At 44.0% G+C, this 16,996-nt stretch overlaps 2 protein-coding genes across 2 annotated transcripts in view; one reads left to right on the top strand and one right to left on the bottom strand.

Annotated features, from left to right (window-relative positions):
* The first annotated feature begins 5,665 nt into the window (after positions 1 to 5,665).
* EMC4 (ER membrane protein complex subunit 4) lies at positions 5,666 to 11,054 on the top strand. The gene is made up of 5 exons (XM_085857505.1): positions 5,666 to 5,813; positions 8,064 to 8,169; positions 9,155 to 9,308; positions 10,176 to 10,336; positions 10,419 to 11,054. The coding sequence occupies exons 1-5, from the start codon at positions 5,749 to 5,751 to the stop codon at positions 10,482 to 10,484; spliced, it is 552 nt and encodes a 183-aa protein (XP_085713631.1). The 5' UTR covers positions 5,666 to 5,748; the 3' UTR covers positions 10,485 to 11,054.
* LOC147011494 (solute carrier family 12 member 4-like) overlaps positions 10,635 to 16,996 on the bottom strand; it is a 271,136-nt gene continuing 264,774 nt past the window's right edge. The window contains exons 27-29 of the mRNA XM_085858008.1: positions 14,116 to 14,130; positions 13,669 to 13,802; positions 10,635 to 13,328 (exon numbers count right to left, since the gene is read on the bottom strand). Coding sequence (XP_085714134.1) covers positions 13,237 to 13,328; positions 13,669 to 13,802; positions 14,116 to 14,130 — 241 coding nt within the window. The 3' untranslated portion in view covers positions 10,635 to 13,236. The remainder of the gene's footprint in view (positions 13,329 to 13,668; positions 13,803 to 14,115; positions 14,131 to 16,996) is intronic.

Here is a 16,996-nt window from a genome sequence, read left to right as displayed (position 1 = left end):
AGAGAGAGAGAGAGAGAGAGAGAGAGAGAGAGAGAGAGAGAGAGAGAGAGAGAGAGAGAGAGAGAGAGAGAGAGAGAGAGAGAGAGAGAGAGAGAGAGAGAGATAGAGAAAAAGAGATACAGTGACATAGAGATATAGTGATATAGAGATATAGAGATATAGAGATATAGAGATATAGAGATATAGAGATATAGAGATATAGAGATACAGTGATATAGAGATACAGTGATATAGAGATACAGTGATATAGAGATATAGTGATATAGATATATAGAGATATAGAGATATAGAGATATATAGATACAGTGATATAGAGATATAGTGATATAGAGATATAGAGATATCGAGATATAGAGATACAGTGATATAGAGATACAGAGATATAGAGATCGAGATATAGAGATATCGAGATATAGAGATATAGAGAGATAGAGAGATATAGAGATAGAGAGATAGAGAGATGTAGAGATATAGAGATAGAGAGATAGAGATATAGAGATACAGTGGTATAGAGATATATTGATATAGAGATATAGTGATATAGAGATATAGAGATATCGAGATATAGAGATACAGAGATATAGAGATCGAGATATAGAGATATCGAGATATAGAGATATAGAGAGATAGAGAGATATAGAGATAGAGAGATAGAGAGATGTAGAGATATAGAGATAGAGAGATAGAGATATAGAGATACAGTGGTATAGAGATATATTGATATAGAGATATAGTGATATAGAGATATAGAGATACAGAGATACAGAGATATAGAGATAGAGATATCGAGATATAGAGATATCGAGATATAGAGATATCGAGATATAGAGATATAGAGATATAGAGATAGAGATATCGAGATATAGAGATATCGAGATATCGAGATATAGAGATATAAAGATATAGAGATATAGAGATATAGAGATATCGAGATATCGAGATATAGAGATATAGAGATACAGTGATATAGAGATATCGTGATATAGAGATATAGAGATACAGAGATACAGAGATATAGAGATAGAGATATCGAGATATCGAGATAGAGATATAGAGATATAAAGATATAGAGATATCGAGATAGAGAGATATAGAGATATAGATATAGAGAGATAGAGATATAGAGATATAGAGATATAGAGATAGAGAGATAGAGATATAGATATAGAGAGATAGAGAGATGTAGAGATATAGAGATAGAGAGATAGAGATATAGAGATATAGAGATATAGAGATATAGAGATACAGTGGTATAGAGATATTGATATAGAGATATAGTGATATAGAGATATAGAGATATAGAGATATCGAGATATAGAGATATAGAGATACAGTGATATAGAGATACAGTGATATAGAGATATAAAGATACAGAGATATAGAGATATAGAAATATCGAGGGATAGAGATACAGAGATATAGAGATATAGAGATATAGAGAAATAGAGATATAGAGATATAGAGAAATAGAGATATAGAAATATAGAGATATTGAGATATAGAGATATAGAGATACAGAGATAGAGAGATAGAGAGATAGAGAGATGTAGAGATATAGAGATAGAGAGATAGAGATATAGAGATATAGAGATACAGTGGTATAGAGATATATTGATATAGATATAGTGATATAGTGATATAGAGATATAGAGATATAGAGATATAGAGATATAGAGATACAGTGATATAGAGATATAGAGATACAGAGATACAGAGATATAGAGATAGAGATATAGAGATATAGAGATATAAAGATATAAAGATATAGAGATATAGAGATATAGATATAGAGATATAGAGATAGAGAGATAGAGATATAGAGATATAGAGATCGAGAGATATAGAGATAGAGAGATATAGAGATAGAGAGATAGAGATATAGATATAGAGAGATAGAGAGATAGAGAGATATAGAGATAGAGTGATAGAGATATAGAGATATAGAGATACAGTGGTACAGAGATATTGATATAGAGATATATTGATATAGTGATATAGATATATAGAGATATCGAGGTATAGAAATATAGAGATACAGTGATATAGTGATATAGAGATATAGAGATACAGAGATATAGAGTTATAGAAATATTAAGAGATAGATGGACATAGATATAGAGATATAGAGATATAGAGAAATAGAGAAATAAAGATATAGAGATATAGAGAAATAGAGATATAGAAATATAGAGATATTGAGATATAGAGATATAGAGATACAGAGATACAGAGATATAGAGATAGAGATATCGAGATATAGAGATATCGAGATATCGAGATAGAGATATCGAGATATAGAGATACAGAGATATAGAGATATCGAGATATTGAGATATAGAGATTGAGAGATATGGAGATATAGAGATAGAGAGATAGAGATATAGAGATATAGATATAGAGATATAGAGATAGAGAGATATAGAGATAGAGAGATCGAGACATCGAGATACAGTGGTATAGAGATATAGATATATCGAGATATCGAGATATAGAGATATAGAGATATCGAGATATAGAGATACAGTGATATAGAGATACAGTGATATAGAGATACAGTGATATAGAGATACAGTGATACAGAGATATAGAGATATCGAGATATAGAGATATAGAGATATAGAGATATAGAGAGATGTAGAGATACAGAGATACAGAGATATAGAGAAATAGAGATATTGAGATATAAAGATATAGAGATACAGTGATATAGAGATATAGAGATATAGAGATATCGAGATATAGAGATACAGTGATATAGAGATATAGAGATATAGAGATATCGAGATATAGAGATACAGAGATATAGAGATATCGAGATATTGAGATATAGAGATTGAGAGATATGGAGATATAGAGATAGAGAGATAGAGATATAGAGATATAGATACAGTGGTATAGAGATATAGATATATCGAGATATCGAGATATAGAGATATAGAGATATCGAGATATAGAGATACAGTGATATAGAGATACAGTGATATAGATATACAGTGATTCAGAGATATAGAGATATAGAGATATAGAGATATCGAGATATCGAGATATCGAGATACAGAGATATAGAGATATAGAGATATAGAGATATAGAGATACAGAGATACAGAGATACAGAGATATAGAGAAATAGAGATATTGAGATATAGAGATATAGAGATATAGAGATAGAGAGATATAGAGATAGAGAGATATAGAGATACAGTGATATAGAGATATAGAGATACAGTGATATAGAGATATAGAGATACAAAGATATAGAGATATAGAGAAATAGAGATATAGAGATATGGAGATATAGAGATATAGAGAAATGGAGATATAGAGATATAGAGATATAGAGATTTTGAGATGTCGAGATATAGAGATATAGAGGTATAGAGGTATCGAGATATAGAGATATCGAGATACAGAGATACAGAGATACAGAGATACAGAGATATAGAGAGAGAGAAATAGAGATATAGAGATATGGAGATATAGAGATATGGAGATATAGTGATATAGAGATTTAGAGATATAGAGATATAGTGATATAGTGATATAGAGATATAGTGATATAGAGATATAGTGATATAGTGATATAGAGATATAGTGATATAGAGATATAGTGATATAGTGATATAGAGATATAGTGATATAGAGATATAGTGATATAGAGATATAGAGATATAGAGATGTAGAGAAATAGAGAAATAGAGATATAGAGATATAGAGATATAGAGATAGAGAGATATAGAGATATGGAGAAAGAGATATAGAGATATAGATATAGAGATATAGAGATATGGAGATATGGAGATATAGAGATATAGAGATTTTGAGATGTCGAGATATTGAGATACAGTATTGAGATATAGAGATATAGAGATGGAGAGACAGAGAAAGATCATTGATGAAGAACAGGAATAAGACTGGGTGTTGCCATTTGAAGTGAGGGAAGGGATGGAAGAGGCGCAAACACCAGAGACCGACTTGACAAGGCACCACCAAGTTTTCGAGATGGGAGACAAGTTGGGAGACCAGGACAGGGTTGAGGATGGTACAAATCCACCATCTTGTCACACCATGCAACCAAATACGAACAGAAAACAGACTTTTTCGAATGCCGGTCGTATTTCCCATCCAATCATCATGTAACTTCGTTTGAAACACATTCTCGATTTGGGGCGAACTCTCCAAAGTTTGAAGTTTTGTGTTCATCGCTCGAGCGGTTTCAGTGAAAACAAATCTGAAAGGGAATAAAGGTGAAAAAAATGAGGGAAGAAAAAACAACAGTCAGGGAGGGCCTCCCTCGGCCATCGATCCACATCGTGGTGAAAGAGGGTTGTGGACACGTCTTACCAGTTTGACATGAAACACGGAAAAAGATATCGAATAAGAGGTGGAAGAGAAGAGGTGCGTGCCCGTGTCCGTGCCCGTGTCCGTGTCCGTGTCCGTGCCCGTGCCCGTGTCCGTGTCCGTGCCCGTGTCCGTGTTCGTGTCCGTGTGCGTGTTCGTGTTCGTGTTCGTGTTCGTGTTCGTGTGCGTGTCCGTGTCCGTGTCCGTGTCCGTGTCCGTGTCCGTGTCCGTGTTCGTGTCCGTGTCCGTGTCCTTGTCCGTGTCCGTGTCCGTGTCCGTGTCCGTGTCTGTGTCCGTGTTCGTGTTTGTGTCCGTGTCCGTGTCGTTTCTCGACCATTTTCAGCGTGAACCCCCCCCCCCCCATTGTGTTGTGTCACGTGACCCGTGGTGAACAAACTGAGGCTTCACCGCCGACTTGGATTTCCGGATAATCTTCAATGATCGAAATTTTTTGACTGTTCTGGTGATTTTCCGCCCCGTTTCCTCCATGAATTTTAAGACGGATTTGTAGAGTCGAGGATGTTTCTGGGCTCAATTGACGAAGGGGGATCCGGGATCCCCGACTCTCGGACACACTCTCTAAATGACGTGATCTCGGTTCTCCATCCCGAGGGAATTCGGATGTTTTCTTGTTATTTTTATTTCTTTTATTTAATTTTTCTTTTTCCTTATCTTTATCTTTATCTTTATGTTTATCTCACCTTCCCTTCGCCCCTCACCATGAGAAGCTTTACGCCTTGTTTGGGGCGATTTCCATAATCAATTAATAAAATAATCCTCCACGCCCCTTTGTTAATTCGACAAAGGCAGGGATATATGGATATATATGGATATATATGGATATATATGGATATATATGGATATATATGGATATATGGATATATGGATATATGTATATATATGTATATATATATATATATATATATATATATATATATATATATATATATATATATATATATATATATATATATATATATATATATATATATATATATATATATATATATATATATATATATATATATATATATATATATATATATATATATATATATATATATATATGAACGACTCGCTGCCCAAAGTAATGTTTGCATCAGAGAGCGTACCTGCTAAACCTTTTCATATGCTAAAACGACTTCAGGTAAAAGTTTGTTATTTAAATCGAGATAAACGTTTGAACACGTGCTTCACCCATTGCTCATACATGTGATCCATGGCGGAGTGGTAAGCGTCAGTATCCGACACCGTCACGACTTGTATTCGTGCTTCCTCTGTTTACTCGATCATTCCCATCATGAATCAGTGAGGTTTATTTGAGGTTTTTATCTGTATGTATTGGAAAAATTATTTGCATGTAAAAAAACAAGGAAGGAAATAATATCGTTTCTCATTGTAATTGACGTCATGGCGACCGTGGCCGTGGCTCGTTCGGTCCGGAGGCACAAGTGGGCACTGGATTTCGCGTCCCGGTGGGTGACGGTTTTACCTCATTCATTAACTCACCTCTTCTTTTTGAGAACAAAATCCGCATAAATGTATAAACTTCCCCATCGAGGGAACGTGTCGGGGGATGACCGCACAGTCCGTTGTTTTCGATTCCTTCTGGGCGTTTGCTTTTTGTCATTGTGATACTGAGTGTGAGAAAAGGGTGAGTTTCCTATTTGTAAAATAAATATTACAATGTGGACTTTCTGATCCACGGTGGAGGGGGGGGAAGGGTGAAAGGTGGAGGGGTGGAAGGGGTAGTGGGTGGGGGTAGTGGGTAGGGGTAGTGGGTAGGGGTAGTGGGTGGAAGGGGTAGGGGGTGGAAGGGGTAGGGGTGGGGGTGGAAGGGGTAGGGGGTGGGGGTGGAAGGGGTAGGGGTGGGGGTGGAAGGGGTAGGGGGTAGGGGTGGGGGTGGAAGGGGTAGGGGTGGGGGTGGAAGGGGTAGGGGATGGGGGTGGAAGGGGTAGGGGTGGAAGGGGTAGGGGGTGGGGTGGAAGGGGTAGGGGTGGAAGGGGTGGGGGTGGAAGGGGTAGGGGTGGGGGTGGAAGGGGTGGGGGTGGGGTGGAAGGGTAGGGGTGGGGTGGAAGGGGTAGGGGGTGGGGGTGGAAGGGGTGGGGGTGGAAGGGTAGGGGGTGGGGTGGAAGGGGTAGGGGTGGGGGTGGAAGGGGTAGGGGTGGGGGTGGAAGGGGTAGGGGTGGGGTGGAAGGGGTAGGGGTGGGGGAGGAAGGGGTGGGAGTGGAAGGGGGAAGGGGAAGAAGAGCGATGAATGCGGAGGAGGGGGAAGAGGGGCGATGAATGCGGAGGAGGGGGAAGAGGGGCGATGAATGCGGAGGAGGGGGAAGAGGGGCGATGAATGCGGAGGAGGGGGAAGAGGGGCGATGAATGCGGAGGGGGAGAAGAGGAGCGATGAATGCGGAGGGGGAGAAGAGGAGCGATGAATGCGGAGGGGGAGAAGAGGAGCGATGAATGCGGAGGAGGGGAAGAGGAGGGATGAAGGGGGAAAGAGGGCCGATGAGTGCGGAGGAGGGGGAAGAGGGGCGATGAATGCGGAGGAGGGGGAAGAGGAGCGATGAAGGGGGAAAGAGGGCCGATGAGTGCGGAGGAGGGGGAAGAGCAGCGATGAATGCGGAGGAAGGGGAAGAGGGGCGATGAATGTGGAGGGGGGAAGAGGAGCGATGAGTGTGGAGGGGGGGAAGAGGGGCAATGAATGCGGAGGGGGGAAGAGGGGCAATGAATGCGGAGGAGGGGGAAGAGGGGCGATGAATGCGGAGGAGGGGGAAGAGTAGCGATGAATGCGGAGGGGGGGAAGAGGACCAGAGTGCGGAAGAGGGGAAAGAGGGGCGATGAGTGCAGAGGAGGGGGAAGAGAGCGATGAGGGGGAAGAGAAGCAGAGGACGAGGAAGAGGGGTGGAGGAGGGGGAAGAGGCGTATGGAAGAGGATGAAGCGGAACAGGTGGATGAGGTGATAAAAGGCAGGTGGTGAGGCGCTGCTCTGGCGCATGCTCCCAAAGCTGACCTGAGGAAGAGTGGTGAGTGATGACGTGGAGAGGTGGTGGTGGTGGTTGTGGTCGTGTGGCAGCTTAGCTGCCGGGATAGCTATCATTTCTTGAAGCGCAACTGTGTTGCTGATGCAGTGCCCCTCTACCAGTGCACGCACTGGAACTGGTGCTCATTTCGCCGACCTCGGAAGGATGACAGGCTGAGTCAACCCCCTGGTGTATTAATTCAGCGGAAAACAGGGCTTTAATTCAGGACCCTAGGATCCCAAGCCACCACCCTAACCACTGAGCCAACATCAGGCTTACGTGAGTGGAGAGGAAGGGAGGGGTGTGGAAGTGGATGGAGAAGAGGGGTTTGCAGTTGGAGGTTGGTGAAGGAAGATGAGGAAGAGGGGAATAAGGGGTATGGAGAGGGGAAGAAGAGTTATGGGGGGGGAGGGAGTAGAAAATGTGGCGTGGCTTCAGAGAAGGAGTAGGGCATGAGGATTCATTCTTCCACACACCAGTCTTAAATTGTTGTTCAAGTTTAATGTTTGAGGATCGTTCCAGGTTCAAGTTGAATCAGAACTCCGAGGAAGGTTAAAAATCTACACCCTGATTCGGCGTAACCCGAGAGCTTTTTAAATCACGCACAGGTACATTGAAGATATCCATTGTTCGAGTACGTGGAAGTCTTATTCGTTGGTCTGACGAACTTTTCCTATTGTACTTGGTTTTGTCCCCACTTCCGAGCAGACCCCGTGGGGAGCGACAGCTTGAGCTGGCCGCGCCAGCCGGTTACTCGGAGCGGCCTCTTCCAGATATCAGTGTCCAGGATGCAGATCATTCGCTTGTGGAGAAGGTAAAGGCTATTCACACACCTGCCTTGACTAGTTACTCGATGTTCAGTTAACTCAAATGAATGCCAGTTTGTGCAAGTGGAATTAACCTCCGCCATCGAAGATCGGAGGTTACTATTTTCACCCCTTTCTGTTTGTTTGTTTGTTTGTGAACAGTATTACGGAAAAACTCCTCGACGGATTTCGACGAAACTTGGTGGGGGGGTTAGGTCTGGTCCAAGGACCATGCCATTAGATTTTGGACTTGTCCAAAATCCAATATGGCCGCTATGGCGGCCATTTTGAAAAAATATTTGAATTTTTTTTTTTGCATTTCTACATGTAAGTGATTTCCAACCCCGCCCCCCCAAAAAAAATTGTTAGAGAAAAAAAAAATTTGCAACTTTTTTTTCAACAAAATTTCGATTTTTTTTTTTTTGCATTTCTACATGTTTTCAGTGATTTCCAACAAGAAAATGCCAAAATTATAATTGTGGCTGATTTTGGAACTTCAGGTGGATATACCCATGTAAAATCAATTTCTGTCTCAAGGAATCTAGTTATGACGAATGAATTGAGTATGTAAAAGTTAAAAGTAAAAGGGAAAGTTGCAAACTATAACTCTGTGAGCACTGTTGACGTCAAATTGAATGAATAGGATATCAGGTTCACTTGAGTGACCGAGCAGTATTGGCGGCGGAGGTTCTGCACTCTACCGAGTGCTCCCACTCTAGTTGTTAATGAGAAAGTCAAACATGTCGAAAAAGCCTTCCATGGCACACACCTTCATGTGGCCCGACAAGGGGGTGATGTGTACCATTGGTGAATTAAACAATCGTTTGTGGACACGATGTGAGCACTTCCATCGATGCCTGTATTTCTTCACTTCCTCACGGTGACCCGTCGTGACATCGAAGAGGATTAAAATATGCTATGCTGCCTTGACCTAGGTTTCCAAACGTATCTAATTGTGTTTCCAACTGTGGAACTTATCCGTGCCGTGTGCAGCGTTGCTGGGACATAGCACTGGGGCCCCTGAAGCAAATCCCTATGAACTTGTTTATCATGTACATGGCCGGGAATACCATCTCCATATTTCCCATCATGATGGTTGCGATGATGGCTTGGAGGCCGATTCAAGCTTTAATGGCCATGTCCTCAAGTAAGTGCCTGGTAAAGTCTGTCTTTGTTTGTTCGCGTCACCTGCCACCGAGGGGGATGGGAGGGGGTGTGCATGTGTAGATCTACTTTATGGATGCTTTATTCTTGGATGTACTGTAATCTATATAACCTGGCAAGGCAAAGTGCTCCGGCTTGTTACTTTGTTAAAGTTGTGCAACCAACTCCAAAATGGATAAACAAGGACTCGACGGATGTCGATGTTTCCACTTGAAATTGATCGAGTCGTCGGCTTTGAATTTTTTAGTAAATGGCACAAAAGCTTCACACCAGGCAAGGCTCAGGTGCATTGTTTCGCCACCGGGTGGTCTTCATGCGGGACTATGCAGGTGCCGTGTGCCTGTTGTCGAATATCCTCACGAGGAGGAGGGGGCATCACGCGACCACCAATATGTCAGTCCAACATAATTTTTCAAGGCGGATGAAGACACTAGGTCATCCCCACTGCCTATTGCAGTCTCGTGATGCCGCCTCGATCGGTATCACGAGGATGCTACTTCATACGGGGGACGTGGTGCCCGCACAGTCCCAGATGACGATGGTGGTCAACACTTCGAACCTGGGCCTTGCCTTTTGTGCAGCTGCACGAGTTGGTGATGCCTTCAATTTTGGGTATTTGTTGTACAGCCATTGTTGAAATTTGAATCGCACATTGACATGTCCGTGTGAGAGGGACAGCACAGACATGCTTGGGACATGAAGCGCTGAAACCCTGCTAATGTGAAGCATCTTCACATAACCATTTATGATGCACCTTCCCTCCATAGAAATGTGTTCTTGCAACTTTCCATCATCTCAAGAACAAATGTGTCCTCTCTCTCCTTCTCCCTCCATTGTTATTCGTTCCCAGCTTTGCGCTTACTTGACGGTTCTGGACAACAATGGCTTCAGGGTGCAGTTTACCTTATCGGTAACTTGTTGGGACTCGCACTTGCTCTGTACAAGTGCCAGTCCATGGGGCTCTTGCCCACTCACGCGTCTGACTGGCTGGCCTTCATCGAGCCGCCGCAGGTGAGCGCCGCGTCACATGCTCACGTTTACTCCTTTTCACTTTCTATCGTCTATTTATATTTATCTTTTCGCTGCTATCCAGAGTGTGGAGTTTTCTGGTGGAGGACTGGGCCTCTTCCCTCAAGATTTGAAGTCTCTGTCACATTAACGTTGAAGCGGATAGGCTGTGGATGTGTTTGCCCTCGGTGTCGAACATCTGCCGTTTCACGATCCTGTGCCCCAGTTGCCGTTGTTCCTCGCAGTACATCCTTTACGCGTGCCGAAGAACGTGCTCACAGTCATGTGACAAACAGTGCCATAGACAAGAAACCCTTTTATTGATGTTTTACAAAATGCATCTTATACAGGAACACGATGAATGCTCTGCCGAAACCTGGATTCCTCGACAGAGCAATGTGGGGTGAAACGGCCCGTTTTGGGATGGGAAGAGCACACAGTCCTTTAATGTACCGTAAATGGGATTTCAGTGCAACCAGAGGGTGGATCAATTCGTCACAGGAAATGTAATGGAATGGAGTGGGGTTGGGTAGGGCAGAGCTTTGACCCCTGTGTCCTGGCAAGAGGCAAACGCCATTCCCAGGAATGCATTGGGTGTTGCCTGAAGCTCATTAAAGAGGCTTTCGGATTCTCCAGAGGAATTCAAATGACCTGTTGCAAATGTTTGTGATGGATGTAATTGCCTGGGAATAAAAATGAAACTTCTTCCCAAATGATAAAAGCGAAGCAACTTTTTTTGCTCTTCCCAAGTAAACTATGTTGGGGGTTGAAAGGTGTTAGGAGGGGGAAAGATGGTTGGGGAAAGGGGTGAATCTGAAATACGGTGAAACTTGGACTTGCATAGCAAATGCATGATTTGTCATTTGTTTAGTGAAATGATGTTTTCATGAAGGGTTGGGCGTCGATCATTAGAAGTTGGTTTGTAATGTCAGTCGTGGAACTTTGCTTCCCGTCCCGAAAAGGGAGATCCGTTTCTGGACGTCCGAGTCTCCCACTGACGGGTCGTTACAAAAAAGCTGGCACACTGAACCATGAACGGCCGCTGGGATTATTTGTTTATTTTGCCATTATTCTATGACGAGTGTGATATGTATGTTGTGCAAAGGATGGCACGACGATCACGTGACGTGCACAGAGACCGGGGGAACCCGTGCTCAGTTAAAAAACGGATCACAAATAGCTCTTTCCACGGCAAATTCTCTCCATTTACGTCACACGAGTGGGAAAGCTACGGGAGTGGGAAAGCTACGGCACGGTCTGTGGGTGCGAGACGAGGTTTGATGGTGACATTGGAAAAGTCATGGCGTTTGGGTGGAGAGGTGTACACAGTGAACATCTTGCATGCCGCACAGTCTTGGGATACACTTGGAAGACACTTGCACAAGCCGTGATGCAGTCCTGGGTTATAATGTGCGGCCTTGCAAGATCACGACCGCTGCATTGTAAAAAAATATCGCACCACAACAACTCACCACAGAAAAACAGCTGTTCGTCACCCACACAAGGAAAATTCTTACATTAAAAAAACAACTTTGCGGAATTCCTGCTGCCTGTCATAGACACCAGCCGGCCTACGTCGCACGAGAGAGAAGCGTTGGTAATGCACACGTTGCGAGTATAACCGGCAGACGTGTGATCGCACAATCGACGACTGATGTCGAATTACAAGCGACTCTGGTGTTACGGAGAGTACGGAGCATGCAACGTTCGCAAAGTCCGCCGGATGTGATGAAATCCTTGCGGTTATGTAAAGCGACATTTGGTACCATGCAGTACCTTTCCTTTCTTCCTCGACCACAGCCTTCGTTTTTTACCTTTGACCAGCAGGGAATAGAGCTTTTCACGGCGAGTTGGCACTTTGCTTCACGGTGTACCAGTGCGTGCTCACACCCGTGGCGGCAACAATACCCTGAACTGCGCGGGATACATTCGTAACTGAACTGTCTGTCGGGAGTCCAGCAGAAACTGGTTTGGCACCGGCCCTCCGATCTCACCACCAGCCACGTCTCAGCAAAGCAGAGCAGTGACATACTTGGTACATTCTATAGCTTTAACCACTCCATGACGATCTTGCATCTATGACTATTGCACATCACTCCCCCCCCCCCTTCAAGGCAAACATCTGCCCAGCTGTATGCGTATCCAACTTCAAGCCTCAATGGCTCGTCCAGTGGTGAGAACCCATCTCTGGTAAATCAGCCTTTGGCACAAATGGTGGGGCGATGAGGAACCGGAGCTTTCGACACAAGCCCGAAACAGTGTGCCAAGCAAAGAGGATACATCCATTTCGACGACAAACAGCCTTGCCCCCGAGCATGTCAGATGATGGTTCCTTCCGATCGAAAACCGAGAGCTGCAAAGGCCTTGATTCTTAGCTTTCGATTGGAGAAAAACAATAAAGCATCACTTTGCAGAAATGGACGAATCAGCTGCCACTGTACATACCAACTCCAACAAATTATAGCGTAACCTCTTCCTCATCAAGTTAACCTACTGATTTCCACTGCTGGAGAGGGTTCTCCCAAAATTATTCGAGCAATGCAATCACAACAAATATTGCTGCTTGTGCCTGGGAATAGCCATCTTTCGGGTGAAGAATGGCAACAACTGGGTGTTCCTCACACCATGCAGACCACGGCAATGTTACTTTACTAACTGCTGCGCATAGATGGAATAAAGTTTCGTAAATAAAATAAATATATAAATAAGGAATCACATAAATTGTGTGCGTGTCATATCTATATATATATATATATATATTTGTATAGTAGGCCACCTAATCTGCAAAGTGAAGTTTGAATGGACAATGCAGAGCACAGCGGATGAGTTCATCAATGGTAACTGGAAGAGAAGTTGGGGTTCCAATGAATGGCTATTGCTGTGGCACCGGCTCGGCTCGAAAATCACGAGTAGATGGTGATGACTTCCCGTCCACTACCCCTTACGAGGAGGACACGCTCCAATCCTTCTGTCAGTACTTCGAGAAACTCCATGTCTGTTTGGAAGGTCAAAGGTTAACAAGAGGACCGTTGTGCTGCAGCAGCAGCATGCAATGCCTTTCCCTTCTTCTTTACGATCCTTCAGGTGTCATCCCTGACTTGGTGAATTGAATGCAGAATTAATTGATTTGCTGCCTTGTATTTGAACAATTTTTTTGAACCCAACTGTAAACCAGATCCCGATTAATGGAACTTGCATTCAAACCACAAATTAAATTGTTCATCATGACTAAAGTCTCAACTCGAAAGCATGCCCCCCCCTCTCCCCCAACACCTTAACCTACATCCTCCGCAGTAGCTATGGGAATATTTCCCAGCACAGTGGTTTGTGGATACAGTTCTGCTCGCCCTTTTCAGTGCTCGGTGCTCCAGGCATGTTTAACAGCACCAGTTTCGCGTTCTGTGACTTGCCAAGGATCACCTCGTTGAGTCTGACGGCCGTGTGCATCCGACGCACGTTTGACTTATCCCTGCAAGAATGGGGTAAGTAGTTAGAATACCGATTCCAATATCATCATCATAAGGCAACCAACCTTTGGAGCCTTAACACGCATCGAGTTACGCTTATTAGGAGTATCGTTAGTACCACACATCTCCTGGGGTATACTGTTCTATGATATGCAAAACCACACTGCACGCATTGATGTGCAGGTGAAAAAAAGGAATGAAATAATCGCAATAGCATTATAGGAATGGAAGCAGGCATGCAATACTAGCCCAGGCACAGGAATTGTTATGATGTAGATTGGGGATCGCCACGGATATCATGGCGTAAACACTTACAAACGCTCCCACTCGCTGGCAGTACAAGGTGGGGGGGGGGGGGTTAAGAGGTGTAGAAACATGAAGGGAGAGGAAGGTTAGTTTCACACAGTTTGTTGTTGATTACCAAATCAAGGAATAAACCACATTATCATGTATGGTGTCCCTTAACAAAACACAATACCTGTCATAATACTGTGCAACAACCAACAAACGCCCTAATGGGCTAAAACACATTACTCCACCGGGTCGCATAAACATGAGTTTTTTGGTGAGAGACTAAACAAGTCTACAGCATGGATACAACAGCCTACCTCAGTGACATTGTGGGTTCAAATCTAGGTTTGTATTCGCAGCTCGAACCTGAGTTGATCTCACCAGAATAGCCATCTCGTGAACAACCCAGCTGGCTCATGAATGATCTTCAAAGGAGGGCGCCAACTACCTATCCCCAACCTGTCCGGATCAACATCTGATACCAGTAAACACTTTGTGGTTCACTCTTACTGTCCACAGGATAACTTGCGATGAGCATTAAAATCTATAATGCAAAAGGAGCTATGTGTGTGGCTGTCCGTCTGACCATGCGTGCAAGTTCCACCCGTTGGTTGGACAGTTCACCTGACTCCACGCACAATTTTTACACCAGCCACCAATTTAGGAACCCTTGAGAATGAACCCTTTAGAATTCCCTTCAAGCAGCGCTTTCACTGTGGAGGTTACACTGGTCCTTCTATTATTTTTGACTATTTTGTCTTACAATTGTGAGTTAACAGGTGACTGTGATGGGTTTCTGTGAAGTCGGTGATAGGATGACAGGGGAGCAGAAAGTGTTACATATTCCACTGTTTTGAAGTGGGAATTCCCGTTTACTTTTATGATTGGGAGGGTGAGAGAAAAATTGGGATAGCTTTGGAAGGGTGAGGGTTTGGGGTGGGTGGGGGGATTGATTCCTTAGGGTTGGGAGGGGAAGGTTGAGGATGTAGGGGTAAGGGGGGGAGGGAGAGCAAAGATGGGAGCATTGGGAGGGAGAAATTGAAGCTTTTTGTTGAAGAGTTGTCAGAATTGTGTGTGTGTGTGTGTGTGTGTGTGTGTGTGTGTGTGTGTGTGTGTGTGTGTGTGTGTGTGTGTGTGTGTGTGTGTCAGTCATCATCATCATCATCATCGTTTTACAGCCGTTTCCATGCTTGCATGAAGAAGCCGTGGTTCACCTAATGGCTGCTTTCCAGGCTGCACGATCCCTTGCTAGCCCTCTTGTTCGGCCTTCAACTTGAAGATCATCTCACAGCAACACATCCCATGTTTTCCTTGGACGGCCTCTAGCTCTCCTTCCATTCACATTCATGCACCTCTTCACACAGCTGCCCACCCACATCCTTTCCACATGTCCGAACCATCTCAACCTACCCCTACGCATAACTTCACTAATGGTTTCTATACCTAACATATCTCTTAATTCCACATTTGATTTCCTATTCTTCAGTGTCACATCACACATCCACCTCACCATTCTCATTTCATTTTGTTCATACCTCTGTTCATACTCCTTTTTAATCACCCATGTTTCGCTATCAAACAACATCATGTTTCCAACGCAAGCTGCATAAAGTTTTCCCCTTTAATCGGATAGAGGTCCCTTTTGATGTCAATAGGGGTAACAACTCCATAAATGTCCTCCAGCCACTTCCATTAGTAGCAATCACCGCTGCCTCCATACAACCACCTGCACGAATCGTATCACCAAGGTAACAGAATCTATCGACATATTCCAGAGATATATCCTCATAAACTAACCTTTCCACTCCAACTGGTCAGATCAGGTCAGATATGGGAGCATGCGCCAGAGCAGCGCGTCACTGCGTCCACTTTCCGCCGGTACTCCAGGGGGCTCCGTCTGGCCATTCCCCAGGCAGATGCCAGGCCCATCCCCATTTCCTTGAGATGCCGATCAACCTGCTGCAACCACGAAGCACATGGTCGGCCCATTGGCCTCCTCCACTCACGAGACTCCCTCGCTGAGAGAATCTGGTGAGCAGGATCAGCGTCAGGAAAATGAGCCACATGTCCATACCGCCGCAGCTGACGCTCACGGACTATGCAGGTAACTAATCTAATTTGAGTCTCTCAGCAACCGCTTGTTGGACACAAAGTCCGACCAGCGAGAGCCAAGGATTCTCCAAAGAGACCTGGTACCAAAGGAATTAAGTCTCCATCTCAGATCCCTGGTCAGAGTCCAAGTCTCACATCCATAGAGCAAGACTGGAAGCACCAAGGACCTGAAGACTTGGACTTTCGTCCTCCCGCACAGGTACCGGCAGTGCCACACCCCATGATCCAGTGAATGCATGACTCCCCAGGCCCGACCCAAACATTTGTTGATCTCTGACTGACAGCCAGCAGAGACATGAATATCACTGCCAAGGAAAGTGAATCCCTCCATGACCACAAACAGGCACTGACAGGACAGCAGCATCCAAGATGTCATTGAAAGCCTGAATCTTAGCTTTGACCCAGGTAGTTGTTGCAGTCTTGGCGATCACCCTTCCCTTTCCAGAGAGGGACAACATGGCCCCTCTTCCAGTCAGTTGGGATGATGCCTGTGTTCCAGGCAGAGCACAGAACTGCATGCAACGACATGAGTACAGCATTTTCTCCAGCTTTGAGAAGTTCAGCATGGATGCCACAAATCCCAGGAGCTTTACCCCTTTTTCAACTGGTTCACTGCAGCCTGTGTTTCAACTAACGAAGGTGGACCACAGTTGATTGGAGGGTCAGCAACAGTGAATGCAACACCCCTGACGTCCAAGTTGACAGCTGGTGGATCAGCCTGGTACAACCGCTCACAGTAACCGGTCCAGCGGGCCTTCACTTTGGACTCCTCTGTCAAGAGCCTACCACCCTC

Source organism: Eptatretus burgeri, chromosome 15 (assembly GCF_056783735.1).
Source record: "Eptatretus burgeri isolate ZD-2024b chromosome 15, Ebu_testis_v1, whole genome shotgun sequence".
Taxonomy (NCBI): domain Eukaryota; kingdom Metazoa; phylum Chordata; class Myxini; order Myxiniformes; family Myxinidae; genus Eptatretus; species Eptatretus burgeri.
This window is presented reverse-complemented; position numbering and strand designations above follow the sequence as displayed.

Bases quoted from the DNA above. Each gene is read 5' to 3' on its own strand.
- EMC4 (XM_085857505.1), top strand. From the start codon at position 5,749: ATGGCGACCGTGGCCGTGGCTCGTTCGGTCCGGAGGCACAAGTGGGCA. The intron at 8,170-9,154 runs GTAAAGGCTATT...TGCCGTGTGCAG, and splicing joins ATCATTCGCTTGTGGAGAAG to CGTTGCTGGGACATAGCACT. The intron at 10,337-10,418 runs GTGAGCGCCGCG...GCTGCTATCCAG, and splicing joins CCTTCATCGAGCCGCCGCAG to AGTGTGGAGTTTTCTGGTGG.